Source organism: Ranitomeya imitator, chromosome 1 (genome assembly GCF_032444005.1).
Source record: "Ranitomeya imitator isolate aRanImi1 chromosome 1, aRanImi1.pri, whole genome shotgun sequence".
In the NCBI taxonomy this organism is placed as follows: Eukaryota; Metazoa; Chordata; class Amphibia; order Anura; family Dendrobatidae; genus Ranitomeya; species Ranitomeya imitator.
Genome location: NC_091282.1, coordinates 659665998 through 659682254, shown reverse-complemented (window position 1 = coordinate 659682254; position 16257 = coordinate 659665998). Strand labels below are relative to the sequence as shown.

General features: G+C 49.2%; 2 protein-coding genes across 3 annotated transcripts; one reads left to right on the top strand and one right to left on the bottom strand.

Annotated features, from left to right (window-relative positions):
* The first annotated feature begins 8 nt into the window (after positions 1-8).
* CFAP126 (cilia and flagella associated protein 126) lies at positions 9-11316 on the top strand. Of its 2 annotated transcripts, XM_069728839.1 has the most exons (5): positions 9-87; positions 4960-5022; positions 5103-5183; positions 5303-5479; positions 10974-11316. In XM_069728839.1, exons 1-5 carry the CDS (start codon positions 61-63, stop codon positions 11127-11129), a joined length of 504 nt encoding a protein of 167 aa, XP_069584940.1. In that variant the 5' UTR covers positions 9-60; the 3' UTR covers positions 11130-11316. The 2 variants fall into 2 exon arrangements, with proteins under 2 accessions (XP_069584940.1, XP_069584941.1); XM_069728840.1 differs by lacking the exon at positions 4960-5022 and having other exon boundaries at positions 18-87.
* Positions 11317-11616: 300 nt separating this feature from the next.
* On the bottom strand, positions 11617-16249 carry SDHC (succinate dehydrogenase complex subunit C). Its single transcript, XM_069728841.1, has 6 exons — positions 16145-16249; positions 13827-13883; positions 13637-13738; positions 12865-12926; positions 12591-12754; positions 11617-12413 (listed from the first exon to the last, which is right to left on the bottom strand). Exons 1-6 carry the CDS (start codon positions 16162-16164, stop codon positions 12309-12311), a joined length of 510 nt encoding a protein of 169 aa, XP_069584942.1. The 5' UTR covers positions 16165-16249; the 3' UTR covers positions 11617-12308.
* Positions 16250-16257: the final 8 nt, after the last annotated feature.

Genomic DNA, 16257 nt, shown 5'->3' with positions numbered 1-16257 from the left:
GCCCTCATGGTAACAGTTGCTAGGAGACGCCGGTGTACACAGACTGGAGCCAGGAGCATCATGGCCGCCGCCTACAGCGCCAACCAGGTACCGACACCGACTCAGAGCAGTACATACACATCATGGGGCCCCAGAGCAGAAGTTCTAATTACTACACTCCTCCCCCCAAAGCAAAAACGTAATATTCTGCAGGATTACAGAAGAGTATATCTCACAACTTTATAGCCATGCAAAGTAATTTTTCTCCTATTAAAAAACGTAGATTTCCCTTTCATTGCCCCCATAAAGTATGATGCCATCAAAAATGTCTCTCCGAAACAGTATGATACCCCTACTGTGATTCCTTCACACACACAGTATGATGCCACAAAGCCCTCCATACAGTATAATTGCCCTACATAGTGCTCCATATGGTATAATGGCCCCACATAGTGCTCCATACTGTATAATGATCCCACATGATGCTCCATACAGTACAATGGCCCCACATAGTGCTCCATACACTATAATTGCCCTACATAGTGCTCCATACACTATAATTGCCCTACATAGTGCTCCATATGGTATAATGGCCCCACATAGTGCTTCATACTGTATAATGATCCCACATGATGCTCCATACAGTATAATGGCCCCACATAGTGCTCCATTCTGTATAATTGCCCTACATAGTGCTCCATATGGTATAATGGCCCCACACAGTGCTCCATACTGTATAATGATCCCACATGATGCTCCATACAGTACAATGGCCCCACATAGTGCTCCATACAGTATAATTGCCCTACATAGTGCTCCATATGGTATAATGGCCCCACATAGTGCTTCATACTGTATAATGATCCCACATGATGCTCCATATAGTATAATGGCCCCACATAGTGCTCCATTCTGTATAATTGCCCTACATAGTGCTCCATATGGTATAATGGCCCCACACAGTGCTCCATACTGTATAATGATCCCACATGATGCTCCATACAGTACAATGGCCCCACATAGTGCTTCATACAGTATAATTGCCCCACGTAGTGCTCCATACGGTATAATGGCCCCACACAGTGCTCCATACTGTATAATGATCCCACATGATGCTCCATACAGTACAATGGCCCCACATAGTGCTCCATTCTGTATAATTGCCCTACATAGTGCTCCATATGGTATAATGGCCCCACATAGTGCTTCATACTGTACAATGATCCCACATGATACTCCATACAGTACAATGGCCCCACATAGTGCTCCATTCTGTATAATTGCCCTACATAGTGCTCCATATGGTATAATGGCCCCACACAGTGCTCCATACTGTATAATGATCCCACATGATGCTCCATACAGTACAATGGCCCCACATAGTGCTCCATACAGTATAATTGCCCTACATAGTGCTCCATATGGTATAATGGCCCCACACAGTGCTCCATACTGTAATGATCCCACATGATGCTCCATACAGTACAATGGCCCCACATAGCGCTCCATACAGTATAATTGCCCTACATAGTGCTCCATATGGTATAATGGCCCCACATAGTGCTTCATACTGTACAATGATCCCACATGATGCTCCATACAGTACAATGGCCCCACATAGTGCTTCATACAGTATAATTGCCCCACGTAGTGCTCCATACGGTATAATGGCCCCACACAGTGCTCCATACTGTATAATGATCCCACATGATGCTCCATACAGTACAATGGCCCCACATAGTGCTCCATTCTGTATAATTGCCCTACATAGTGGTCCATATGGTATAATGGCCCCACATAGTGCTCCATATGGTATAATGGCCCCACATAGTGCTCCATATAGTATAATGGCCCCACATAGTGCTCCATATAGTATAATGGCCCCACATAGTGCTCAAGACGGTATAATGGGTCCCACATAGTGCTCCATACGGTGTAATGGCCCCACATAGTGCTCCATATAGTATAATGGCCCCACATAGTGCTCCATATGGTATAATGGTCCCACATAGTGCTCCATACCTTATAATAGCCCCACACAACTTTCTCCATACCGTCTAATAGCCCCACACAGTGCTCCATACCATATAATGGACCCACATAGCGCTCCATACAATATAATGACCCTGCATAGTCCTCCATACAGTATAATGGCCCCACATAGTGCTCCATACGGTATAATGAGCCCCACATAGTGCTCCATACGGTATAATGAGCCCCACATAGTGCTCCATACGGTATAATGGCCCCACATAGTGCTCCATATAGTATAATGGCCCCACATAGTGCTCCATATAGTATAATGGCCCCACATAGTGCTCCATATAGTATAATGGCCCCACATAGTGCTCCATACGGTATAATGGCCCCACATAGTGCTCCATATAGTATAATGGCCCCACATAGTGCTCCATATAGTATAATGGCCCCACATAGTGCTCCATATAGTATAATGGCCCCACATAGTGCTCCATACGGTATAATGGGCCCCACATAGTGCTCCATACGGTGTAATGGCCCCACATAGTGCTCCATATAGTATAATGGCCCCACATAGTGTTCCATATGGTATAATGGTCCCACATAGTGCTCCATACCTTATAATAGCCCCACACAACTTTCTCCATACCGTCTAATAGCCCCACACAGTGCTCCATACCGTATAATGGACCCACATAGCGCTCCATACAATATAATGACCCTGCATAGTCCTCCATACAGTATAATGGCCCCACATAGTGCTCCATACAGTATAATAGCCCCACATAGTGCTCCATACAGTATAATAGCCCCACATAGTGCTCCATACAGTATAATAGCCCCACATAGTGCTCCATACAGTATAATGGCCCCACATAGCGCTCCATACAGTATAATAGCCCCACATAGAGCTCCATACAGTATAATAGCCCCACATAGTGCTCCATATAGTATAATGGCTCCACAGTGCTCCATATAGTATAATGGCCCCACATAGTTCTCCATACTGTATAATAGCCCCACATAGTGCTCCATACGGTACAATGGCCCCACATCGTGCTCCATACCGTATAATAGCCCCACACAGTGCTCCATACCGTACAGTGGCCCCACATAGTGCTTCAAACAATATAATGACCCAACATAGTTCTCCATACTGTATAATGTCCACATATAGTGCTCCATACAGTATCATGGCCCCACATAGTTCTCCATACTGTATAATGGCCCTACATAGTGCTCCATACGGTATAATGGCACCACAGTCCTCCATACAGTTTAATGGCCCCACATAGTGCTCCATACACTATAATGGCCCCACATAGTGCTCCAAACGGTATAATGGTCCCCACATAGTGCGCCATACGGTATAGTGGTCCCCACATAGTGCTCTATACTGTATAATGGGCCCCACATAGTGCTCCTATCAGTATAATCGTCCCCACCTAGTGCTCCACCCGGTATAATGGGCCCCACATAGTGCTTCATACAGTATAATGGCCCCATATGGTGCTCTATACAATATAATGGGCCCCACATGGTGCTCCATATAGTATAATGGGCACCACATAGTGTTCCATACAGTATAACAGGCCCCATATAGTTATCCATAAATTATACGCCCCATATAGTCCTCCATACAATATTATGGGCCCCATATAGTCCTCCATACAATATTATGGGCCCCATATAGTCCTCAATACAGTAACATAGGGCCAATTAGTCATCCGTACAGTAGTATAGGTCCCATTTAGTCCTCTGTACATTATTATAGGCCCCATATATTCCTCCATACAGTATAATGGGCCCCACATTAAAAATACTCACCTCTCCCCGTTGCTTCCGTCTCTGCAGCGCGTCTTCTGACTCTGCACTGATTGGCACAAAGGGCGTGCTGTAGTGATGTCATTGCACCCTCTGTGCGGAGACATCACAGAGCTCAGAGACAGCTGGGGAATGATGTGAGAGGTAGTGCCAGCTGACGCTCCCTCTCATCAGCATCCATAACCAGGTTGCCAATACAGTTGAAAGCACGATGCTGGGCAGGGGGCCTGGTGCTACAGCTGGCACTGCTCCCACCTTCCCGACTCACGGGCCCATAGCGGCCATGTGGTCTGTTGCCATAGGCAGTATGCCACTGCCTACAGCTTCTGAGTAGTGGAGTCCATCACCTTGGGACTAAGGGGTAGAGTTAAAGCGAACTTGTCAGCAGGATTTTGCTCAGTAAACTACAGGCATTGTCTGCTTGGCGTTGTTAAACTGATTATAATGATACCTGGGGTAAAGAAATCTGTCTTTTGGTTCTTGTGTAATCAGTGTTAGGCCGCCGTCACACTAGCAGTATTTGGTCAGTATTTTACATCAGTATTTGTAAGCCAAAACCAGGAGTGGGTGATAAATGCAGAAGTGGTGCATATGTTTCTATCATACTTTTATTATTTATTTATTCCACTCCTGGTTTTGGCTTACAAATACTGATGTAAAATACTGACCAAATACTGCTAGTGTGACGGCAGCCTTAGAAGTTTTCAGTTAATGAGATGCCCACGCACCAGGGCAGAACTGTAGGCAGAGTCTTATCTTCCTGCTCTAAGCCAGAGAAAACAAGGGAGACCTGCCCACAGGCCACCCCAAAGCACAAACATGGTCCTTATCATAGAGACAGACTGTTTGTGCTTCAGGGTGGCCTCTGGACAGGTCTCTCCTTGGTTTCTCTGGCTGAGAGCAGAAAGATAAGACTCTGCCTACAGTCCGGCCCTGGAACATGAGCATATCAGTAACTGCAAACGTCTACACCAATTACACAAGAACCACAAGACAGATTTCTTCACCCCAGGTATCATTTTAATTAGTGTAACAGTGCCAACATAACAATGCATGTAATTTACTTAGCAAAATCCTGACAAGTTCACTTTAAGGGGGATCTGACACACAGACAGGAGGGGGCACCTTCACTAGTTTACAGACTGGTCACCAGTATCTCTTCCTTCCCGTTCCCAGTATGATGGCGCCTTCTCTTCCACCCGCTTGCAGAACTGGAGCGTCCCCCGCCCCCGCCAGGAGGTAATGTCCATATCCTGCCCCCTCTGGGGGCCCACGTTTGGTCAGTGTATACATATTTTCATCATCCTCATTTGTTCCAGGCAGCAGCTTTCCAAGATGGCTTCACACAGTTCATCTCCAATGACAGAGGTCACCTGTTGTCAGGGGTCCCAAGGGCAAAGGTGGGTTTTGGTCATCCCTCATACTATTACATATATCTTCTTACAGGGAAGCTACAGTAGCAGATGTAGTTGGAGAAGACGAGCATACTATACTTGTCTCCCTCATCTCTTATCTTTAGCTCAGTCCATGGGGGACCTTCATCGGCACGTGGGATATGCCCACCAAGATACCCCCTGCTAAGGTGAGTCTCACCTCCCGCTCCGCAGATGCCTCCAGACGTCTCACCGATTGGATCAGGAGATCGGACAACCTAGTTAGCGCCTGTAACGGACTGAGACCGGATGTCACTGGGAAGGTGTGTACCTATTTCCCCTCCTCCTTCAAACACTATCATTACTCTATTATTAAAGAAACCCACCCTCGTCCCATCCTGCACAAACAACTACAGACCAGTCTCCAATCTCCCCTTCATCTCAAAACTCCTGGAGCGCCTGATCTACTCCCGCCTTACCCGTTACGTCTCCACTCACTCCCTCCTAGACCCTTCACAGTCCGGTTTCCGCCCTCTACATTCGACAGAAACTGCACTCATCAAAGTGACCAATGACCTTCTGACAGCAAAATGCAATGGTGACCACTCTCTGCTCATTCTTCTCGACCTTTTGACACTGTTGACCACCCTCTCCTACTCTCAAGGCTCAAGTCACTAGGCATTAACCCCTTCCCAATGGGCGCCATACTAGTACGGCGCATGTCGTGTCCCCTTTGATGTGGGCTCCGGCGGTGATCCCACATCAAAGTCGCGACACGTCAGCTGTTTTGTACAGCTGACATGTGCGCGCAATAGCGGCGGGTGAAATCGTGATTCACCCGCCACTATTAACCCGTTAAATGCCACTGTCAAACGTTGACAGCGGCATTTAACCGGCGCTTCCGGATGGAAATGACCTCATCGCCAACCCCCGTCACATGATCGGGGGTCGGCGATGCATCAGGATGGTAACCATAGAGGTCCTTGAGACCTCTATGGTTACTGATGCATGCCTGCTGTGAGCGCCACCCTGTGGTCGGCGCTCATAGCAAGCCTGCATTTCAGCTACATATCAGAGATCTGATGATTGCTGCTATGCAGAAGAGCCAATCGAGTGGTGCAAGCTTTTAGCCTCCCATGGAGGCAATTGAAGCACGGCACAAGTAAAAAAAAAAAGTTTTTAAAAATATGGAAAAAAAAAAATATATATATAAAAGTTTAAATCACGCCTTTTCGCCCCATCCAAAATAATTAAAAAAATAAATAAAAAAAAATCAAACCTACACATATTTGGTATCGCCGCATTCTGAATCGCCCAATCTATCAAAAAAAAAAAAAAAAGCATAAACCTGATCGCTAAACGGCGTAGCGAGAAAAGAAATTCGAAACGCCAGAATTGTTTTTTTGGTCGCCGCGACATTGCATTAAAATGCAATAACGGGCGATCAAAAGAACATATCTGCACAAAGTGGTATCAATAAAAACGTAATTTCGGCACGCAAAAAAAATAAGCCCTCACCCGACCGCAGATCACGAAAAATGGAGACGCTACAGGTATCGGAATATGGCACATTTTTTTTTAGCAAAGTTTTGAATTTCTTTTCACCACTTAGTTAAAAAAGAACCTAGACATGTTAGGGGTCTATGAACTCGTAATGACCTGGAGAATCATAATGGCAGGTCAGTTTTAGCATTTAGTGAAGCTAGCAAAAAAGCCAATCAAAAAACAAGTGTGGGATTGCACTTTTTTTTGCAATTTCACCGTACTTGGAATTTTTTTCCCGTTTTCTAGTACAAGACATGGTAAAACCAATGGTGTCGTTTAAAAGTACAACTCGTCCCGCAAAAAATAAGACCTCACATGACCATATTGACGGAAAAATAAAAAAGTTATGGCTCTGGGAATGAGGGGAGCGAAAAACAAAAACACAAAAGGGCCGCGGCAGGAAGGAGTTAAGGACACTGCTCTATCCTGGATCTCTTCCAGTCTTTCTGACCGCTCCTTCAGTGTTCTGTTCTCTGGCTCCACTTCATCTCCTCTTCCTCTCACTGTCGAGGTACCTCAGGGCTCAGTTCTTGGCCCACTTCTCTTCTCCCTCTACACGGCCCCAATAGGACAGACCATCAGCAGATTTGGCTTTCAGTACCATCTTTATGCTGATCACACACAACTATACATGTCATCCCCTGACCTTACCCGCGCTGTACTACAGAACGCCATTGACTGTCTGTCCGCAGTCTCCAACATCATGTCCGCCCTCTATCTGAAACTCAAACTTTCCAAAACTGAACTTCTTCTGCTCCTGCCGTCTACTAACCTCCCTAAATCTGACATTTCCCTCTCAGTCGGTGGCACCATAATAGCACCCTGATCCACTCCCGCCTGGACTACTGCAACGCTCTATTAATTGGCCTCCCCCTCACTCGACTTTCCCCTCTCCAGTCCATCCTTAATGCGGCAGCCAGGGTCGTCCATCTGACTAATTGTTACTCAAACGCGTCCGCTCTTCGCCAGTCATTACACTGGCTGCCCATTCATTACAGGATCCAATTCAAAGTACTTGTTCTCACCCACAAAGCTCTCCACAGTGCGGCACCCCCATACATCTCCTCCCTCATTTCGGTATATCAGCCTAGCTGACCGCTGCGCTCTGCAAATGACTTCAGACTAACTTCTGCACTAATCCGTACCTCCCATTCCGAGACTTCTCCCATGCTGCACCAATCCTCTGGAATGCTCTACCCCAAGAAATTTGGACCATCCACAATTTGCATAGTTTTAGGCGCTCGCTCAAAATATTTGTTCAGAGTGGCCTATCACGTTCCCTAATCAAAGTCATTTTATGTGTAAGGCTATATGCACACGTTGCAGATTTTGCTGCGGATCCACAGTGGTTTTGATGCTGTGGATCTGCAGCCGTTTTCCATGCGTTGTTCAGTACCATGTAAACCTAGGGAAAACAAAATCTGCAGTGCACATGCTGCAGAAAAAAAAAAAACGTGCGGAAACGCAGCGGTGTTTTTTTCCGCAGCATGTCAATTCTTTGTGTGGATTCTGCAGCGGTTTACACCTGCTCAATAGGAATCCACAGGTGTAAAACCGCAGGTGGAATCCGCATAAAAACCGCAGTGCGGTTTACCTGCGGATTTTGCAAAACCAGTGTGGAAAAATCCGCAATGTGTGCACATAACCTTAGTGTGTGTAGCCCATTCACTATCCCCCAACCTCTGAAGATGGCATTGTAAATACACACCTGTACTTTGTATCTCCCCACCTCATTGTAGATTGTAAGCTCTCACGAGCAGGGTCGTCTTATTTCACTTTAATTATTGTACTGTTGTTACTTATGACTCTTGCGTTCCAAACTGTTAGGCTGCCGTCACACTCGCAGTATTTGGTCAGTATTTTACATCAGTAGGCCGGCTTCACATTCAGCGTATGAAAATACGGTCCGTATATTACGGCCGTAATACACTGAAAAGTCCCAAAAATAGTGGTCCGTAGCTCCTCCGTAGGCAGGGTGTTTCAGCGTTTTTTGCGCATGGCATCCTCCGTATGTAATCCGTACTGCGTGTTTTTATCGCAGGCTTGCAAAACCGACATACGGCTATACAAGGGATCCATGTGTAAAAAAAAAAAACGAAAAACATACAGTGGGGCAAAAAAGTATTTAGTCAGTCAGCAATAGTGCAAGTTCCACCACTTAAAAAGATGAGAGGCGTCTGTAGTTTACATCATAGGTAGACCTCAACTATGGGAGACAAACTGAGAAAAAAAAATCCAGAAAATCACATTGTCTGTTTTTTTAACAATTTATTTGCATATTATGGGGGAAAATAAGTATTTGGTCAGAAACAAACAATCAAGATTTCTGGCTCTCACAGACCTGTAACTTCTTCTTTAAGAGTCTCCTCTTTCCTCCACTCATTACCTGTAGTAATGGCACCTGTTTAAACTTGTTATCAGTATAAAAAGACACCTGTGCACACCCTCAAACAGTCTGACTCCAAACTCCACTATGGTGAAGACCAAAGAGCTGTCAAAGGACACCAGAAACAAAATTGTAGCCCTGCACCAGACTGGGAAGACTGAATCTGCAATAGCCAACCAGCTTGGAGTGAAGAAATCAACAGTGGGAGCAATAATTAGAAAATGGAAGACATACAAGACCACTGATAATCTCCCTCGATCTGGGGCTCCACGCAAAATCCCACCCCGTGGGGTCAGAATGATCACAAGAACGGTGAGCAAAAATCCCAGAACCACGCGGGGGGACCTAGTGAATGAACTGCAGAGAGCTGGGACCAATGTAACAAGGCCTACCATAAGTAACACACTACGCCACCATGGACTCAGATCCTGCAGTGCCAGACGTGTCTCACTGCTTAAGCCAGTACATGTCCGGGCCCGTCTGAAGGTTGCTAGAGAGCATTTGGATGATCCAGAGGAGTTTTGGGAGAATGTCCTATGGTCTGATGAAACCAAACTGGAACTGTTTGGTAGAAACACAACTTGTCGTGTTTGGAGGAAAAAGAATACTGAGTTGCATCCATCAAACACCATACCTACTGTAAAGCATGGTGGTGGAAACATCATGCTTTGGGCCTGTTTCTCTGCAAAGGGGCCAGGACGACTGATCCGGGTACATGAAAGAATGAATGGGGCCATGTATCGTGAGATTTTGAGTGCAAACCTCCTTCCATCAGCAAGGGCATTGAAGATGAAACGTGGCTGGGTATTTCAACATGACAATGATCCAAAGCACACCGCCAGGACAACGAAGGAGTGGCTTCGTAAGAAGCATTTCAACGTCCTGGAGTGGCCTAGCCAGTCTCCAGATCTCAACCCTATAGAAAACCTTTGGAGGGAGTTGAAAGTCCGTGTTGCCAAGCGAAAAGCCAAAAACATCACTGCTCTAGAGGAGATCTGCATGGAGGAATGGGCCAACATACCAACAACAGTGTGTGGCAACCTTGTGAAGACTTACAGAAAACGTTTGACCTCTGTCATTGCCAACAAAGGATATATTACAAAGTATTGAGATGAAATTTTGTTTCTGACCAAATACTTATTTTCCACCATAATATGCAAATAAAATGTTAAAAAAACAGACAATGTGATTTTCTGGATTTTTTTTTCTCAGTTTGTCTCCCATAGTTGAGGTCTACCTATGACGCCTCTCATCTTTTTAAGTGGTGGAACTTGCACTATTGCTGACTGACTAAATACTTTTTTGCCCCACTGTATATATATATCATTCAATTACCGGCTTTTGCTATCTCCTTCCTAAACCCGACATGATATGAGACATGATTACATACAGTAAACCATCTCATATCCCCATTTTTTTTTGCATATTCCACACTACTGTTAGTAGTGTGTCTATGCAAAATTTGGCCGTTCTAGCTAGTAAATTAAGGGGTTAAATGGCGGAAAAAATTGACGTGGGCTCCCGCACAATTTTCTCCGCCAGAGTAGTAAAGCCAGTGACTGAGGGCAGATATTAATAGCCTGGAGAGGGTCCATGGTTATTGCCCCCCCCCCCGGCTAAAAACACCTGCCCCCAGCCACCCCAGAAAAGGCACATCTGGAAGATGCGCCTATTCTGGCACTTGGCCACTCTCTTCCCATTCCCGTGTAGCGGTGGGATATGGGGTAATGAAGGGTTAATGCCACCTTGCTATTGTAAGGTGACATTAAGCCAGATTAATAATGGAGAGGCGTCAATTATGACCTGCCTCAGGTCTGCAATTGTAACACTGTCCTTTTAAGATGGCCATCTGATCACTTTAGGAACTCTCTTAATTGGACCAACAGGTTCCTCTCACAGAAAAAAAGATGAAGATCTGCAGCAGCCGTGCTGGTCTCATTCAGAAGGGCACCCCCCAGAAAGGGGCGCAACAGCCCCGTGCCAGCCCCAATGAAGGCCGAGGAAGTCATCATGAGGCACCCATGAGTCCAGGGGACGATTGAGTACGTCAAGCTGCCATTGTAAATCCTCATTAAACCAGAGAACAGCCTGTCCTATTTCATTATAATTTACAAGTAACATATGAAGAGAGAGTGACCACCCCAGTCACACCGGACCCCAAGAGAGGGGGAGTGATTGCAGCCCGCACTCTGTGACGACTTTAATAAACAGCGACCTGTATCTCAGCTACCCCAGGTATTAGTTAAATGGAGGCTTCCTCAGTATGTGACACATCACTCACTGTTTTACCACATATTACCCCAAGAGGGCGTTAATGTGTGTGAAATGCCACTTGGTGGGCACAGTGCGGAGTTCTCTCCAGCACTGGGTTAATAATGGTCAGAACCACAGTCTGTGTCCAGCACTAAGGGGGCTGCACCACCCCCTCTACATTCTTCAGAGACATGATCATTCCTGCGGACAATGTCTCATGTGTCTGCGGCGGCCGGAGATCATAGAGGGGGGTTCTGCGAGGAGGACGACAGACACTTCTCTTACACAATATATTTTATTGATTCAAAAAAAAGTTTCATTTTCTCACCTTTCAGGCATAGAAATGGGGGGGGGGGGGGGACGTGACTCCCCTAAAGTGAAGAAGAGCTATATGAACTATTTCACCTAATAGTGAGGAAACGTATTCCCTTCTATGTAATAGCCAGGGTTAAAGGGGAATGATCCACTTTCGTAGCCTCTACATGTGAAGCTGAAAGTAGACTGCCAGGTCTCTACCAGGCCAATAATTCACTTTCCACAGTGGGAATGTCCCCAGCAAACCCAGAACATAACTGTTTTTAAAAGGGGTATAGCCTGGTCTAACAATGAGTGGGATGTAACCAATCCCTTTAAATACATAACCCCTTGATACTAAGATCCGTGTCGCCATCCCTCGGTCTTACAATTGTCCTTTCCTTGCTCCCCACGCGAATTGTGGAATTTTAATTCCCTTCCCACAATAAACCAGGACAATGGGGTCCTTTGTGTGTTCGGGTGATGGGCGTGGACTCCGATCATGCAGAATGGGTCAGAGAGACAATCCTTGGTTTCGAGACATTTCCCTTTAATAGCCAATGGAGGGGCACCTTTGTCTTTGGAGGGGCTTATGGCAGAGTGGAATATTGACATGGGGGCCATTGGATAAGACCCTAGAAATCCCAATTAGAAGCAATGAAGGATTCTTTGGATCACAGGGAAGCTACGCCCGCCGCAGACAGGAGGGTGAGCGCCAGCACGATGTAGCCCGTCTGGTACACCTCAGGGATCTTAAAACCTTTGCCGAGGTCCCAGGCCTGTGTAAAAAAGGAGAAGGTCATTGCCGGGACACTGATTCCCTCTACTCCAGTTACATCCAAAGCTGCATCGTTATTTCTTCCCTCTGCTCTGGAGATGGGAGAACAACAGACGAGTAGATATAGCTTTGGCTGTGACTAAGAGCACGAAGCATCTAGGCCAATACCGACACTCACCAGGTGGCGGATGCCGTTCCACGTGTGATACATGACAGGGAAAGCAATGGCAAACTTGGCAGAGTAGATGAGCGCTGGGCCGAGGCTCAGAGACTTGATGAGGTCCAGGTACGAGGCGTAGTCTCCAGGGAGAACCAGGGCGGCCAGGCCAAACAGCGACACACCTGAGAAGGACAGGGCGATCATACAAGGCGGAGGGGTTTGTGGTGCCCCCCTCTGTGCACATGGTATAATACAGAACAAATATGGCCACCACCCAATCTCCGGCACTCACCAGCACTCAAGGCGACCCCCGTTCCTCTGTGCGTGATGGACATCATCATGGGCAAAGACCATCTGTGAAGAGAAAAGAGCCAGTGGTCAGTACAGACGGATATCAGGTCCTGAGCTCCAGTCACATCCAGATCTGTGCTCACAATTCTGCAGATTTCCATCTCACAGCTGCCCCCTACAGTACGGTGTATATTACGGGGATATAGTCACATACTGAGCTGCACTCATTTACCACTTTCCTGACAACCCTCAGGATCAGGGAGCACTGTACACACTACATCGTCCGCTGTGCAGTGTATCATGGGAGCTCCCATGTCACGGGAAATTGCTCTTCATGCAGTTGTCCAACAGTGGACAGAACACACATTATGTACATGGCTGGGATTCGGGTGGGCCTTTAGTAAACGCCAATTTACTTTAGGGTCATAAATACAAATCTGGATCCAAAATTAACCAAAGCTGTAGATATAAATTGCGAGTGATACTGGCGGCGGTGGGTGGGGGGCAGCGATGGCACATTCTCCAGTGGGGATGGTGTCAGGAATGCTGTGAGGGGGAGCCGCTGCCATCCTCACCCCTCGTCTCACATAGCAGGGTCATTCATGGAGCCGGTATGCGAGAGGGCGGAAGAACAATGCGGCCGCCGGCCCGGCACTTGCTGAAGGGACAACTTTCCCTGGCACAAGGCACGGTGATGCCCACCTAGTGCCGCCGAGGAATGTCTGCTGCTGGGTCCTGGAGGAGCGGGCTGTGCAGGTGGCAATATGTCTTACTTATAGATCGAGATATGGGGAGACACGGGGCGGCTCAGCCGGGCATTCTTGTCCCAGAAGCGATCCATCTCCTGCTTGGCCGACGTCCCCATGGGAACAGTGCTGAAAAAAACACAAGGAAGACCCCTTTAAATCAGCATTCTAGTGTTGTGTCACAGGACAGCGATCATCCACAAAGGGGGACACTTACTTTCGGAGGCATAGGCCTGGGCGGAGCGGGGAGCTCAGGCATCGCCACGCGCTGTGTCTGATGGAAGAAGCAGAAGTCTGGGTCACACAGGGCATCTCCACTACTAGATGATGTCACAATTTGGGGGCATGAAAAGTGTGTCGACACCCCCGGGAGCCCCTCCATATACACGGGAGCGGTGCCATCCACACCCCGGGGAGCCCCTCCATATACACGGGAGCGGTGCCATCCACACCCCGGGGAGCCCCTCCATATACACGGGAGCGGTGCCATCCACACCCCGGGGAGCCCCTCCATATACACGGGAGCGGTGCCATCCACACCCCGGGGAGCCCCTCCATATACACGGGAGCGGTGCCATCCGCACCCCGGGGAGCCCCTCCATATACACGGGAGCGGTGCCATCCGCACCCCGGGGAGCCCCTCCATATACACGGGAGCGGTGCCATCCGCACCCCGGGGAGCCCCTCCATATACACGGGAGCGGTGCCATCCGCACCCCGGGGAGCCCCTCCATATACACGGGAGCGGTGCCATCCGCACCCCGGGGAGCCCCTCCATATACACGGGAGCGGTGCCATCCGCACCCCGGGGAGCCCCTCCATATACACGGGAGCGGTGCCATCCGCACCCCGGGGAGCCCCTCCATATACACGGGAGCGGTGCCATCCGCACCCCGGGGAGCCCCTCCATATACACGGGAGCGGTGCCATCCGCACCCCGGGGAGCCCCTCCATATACACGGGAGCGGTGCCATCCGCACCCCGGGGAGCCCCTCCATATACACGGGAGCGGTGCCATCCACACCCCGGGGAGCCCCTCCATATACACGGGAGCGGTGCCATCCGCACCCCGGGGAGCCCCTCCATATACACGGGAGCGGTGCCATCCGCACCCCGGGGAGCCCCTCCATATACACGGGAGCGGTGCCATCCGCACCCCGGGGAGCCCCTCCATATACACGGGAGCGGTGCCATCCACACCCCGGGGAGCCCCTCCATATACACGGGAGCGGTGCCATCCACACCCCGGGGAGCCCCTCCATATACACGGGAGCGGTGCCATCCGCACCCCGGGGAGTCCCTCCATATACACGGGAGCGGTGCCATCCGCACCCCGGGGAGCCCCTCCATATACACGGGAGCGGTGCCATCCACACCCCGGGGAGCCCCTCCATATACACGGGAGCGGTGCCATCCACACCCCAGGGAGCCCCTCCATATACACGGGAGCGGTGCCATCCACACCCCAGGGAGCCCCTCCATATACACGGGAGCGGTGCCATCCACACCCCAGGGAGCCCCTCCATATACACGGGAGCGGTGCCATCCGCACCCCAGGGAGCCCCTCCATATACACGGGAGCGGTGCCGTCCGCAGCCCCCCCATGTGGAAGGATAATGGGTTCACATTGCGTTAATAGCAGCCCGTTTAACAAATACGTTAACGGGCTGCTGTTAACGCAAGTGCCATTATGGCAGCACGCTAGCGCAGACGGAGCATCTGCTAGCTCTATCTGCGCTAAGGCTACGTTCACATTAGCGTTGCGCCGCCGTTGCGTCGGCGACGCGCCCCTATGTTTAACATAGGGGACGCGTGTGTTGTTTTGGTGGCGTTTTTCGCCACGTGCGTCGTTTCCGACGCTAGCGTCGGACGCAAGAAAACGCTACATGTAGCATTTTCTGTGCGTCCGATTTTCGTCAAAAACGACGCACGCGTCGCAAAACGCGCGCGCGTTTGCGCGCGTTTTTACGTGCGTCGCGCGTTGCGTCGCCGACGCAGGGCGGCGCAACGCTAGTGTGAACCTAGCCTAACAGTGATGGACCCGGAAACGCTGCAGCCCGCGTCTCGGGTCCGTCACTCAATGACGGCACGTCGCCAGCACACGCCCATTGGCGTGCGCTAGCGATACGTCCGACATTGCATTCAATGGTGGTGTTACCGGACTACGTTACACCGCGTTATACCGGTGTAACATGACGCATGTGGATAATTGCAGAAGAAACGCTGCGGACACAACCGCAAATATGAAACCGGCCTTACGGACGCCCATAACGCAATGTGAACCGGTGGAGAACACCTTTAAGTGGTTTGAACCCCCTCCCACACACATCCCTCCCATGTTTGTCTAATAATCGGGGCACTACATCCCCAGGTACAACACGGTGACCCCCGAGCACGTTAACTTTAACCTTTGCCCCTCGAAGCTTACTGCACACGCAGGTGATCCCCTCCTCCACACTGCTGGCCCCTTACCTCCGCGCACTGCAGCCCCCTCCCCCACAGCACCGACCCCCCAATATCACCGACTAAAGTCACCTCAATAACAGCGCCGCCATCTTGTCCCAGTGACGTCACCGCCCTGGACACGCGCGCAGTAGTGTCGCCTGCCGCGTTGTCATTGGTCGAATTCTGAGGAAGGCGTGGTTACT

What these genes read in the sequence shown, in the direction of transcription:
- CFAP126 (XM_069728839.1), top strand. Translation starts at nt 61, where the DNA reads ATGGCCGCCGCCTACAGCGCCAACCAG. An exon ending in CCGCCTACAGCGCCAACCAG is followed by an intron (nt 88 to 4,959) that starts GTACCGACACCG and finishes TCCCGTTCCCAG; the next exon opens with TATGATGGCGCCTTCTCTTC. An exon ending in TCCCCCGCCCCCGCCAGGAG is followed by an intron (nt 5,023 to 5,102) that starts GTAATGTCCATA and finishes CATTTGTTCCAG; the next exon opens with GCAGCAGCTTTCCAAGATGG.
- SDHC (XM_069728841.1), bottom strand. Translation starts at nt 16,164, where the DNA reads ATGGCGGCGCTGTTATTGAG. An exon ending in CCAGGCCTATGCCTCCGAAA is followed by an intron (nt 13,739 to 13,826) that starts GTAAGTGTCCCC and finishes TGTTTTTTTCAG; the next exon opens with CACTGTTCCCATGGGGACGT. An exon ending in GGAACGGCATCCGCCACCTG is followed by an intron (nt 12,414 to 12,590) that starts GTGAGTGTCGGT and finishes TTTTTTACACAG; the next exon opens with GCCTGGGACCTCGGCAAAGG.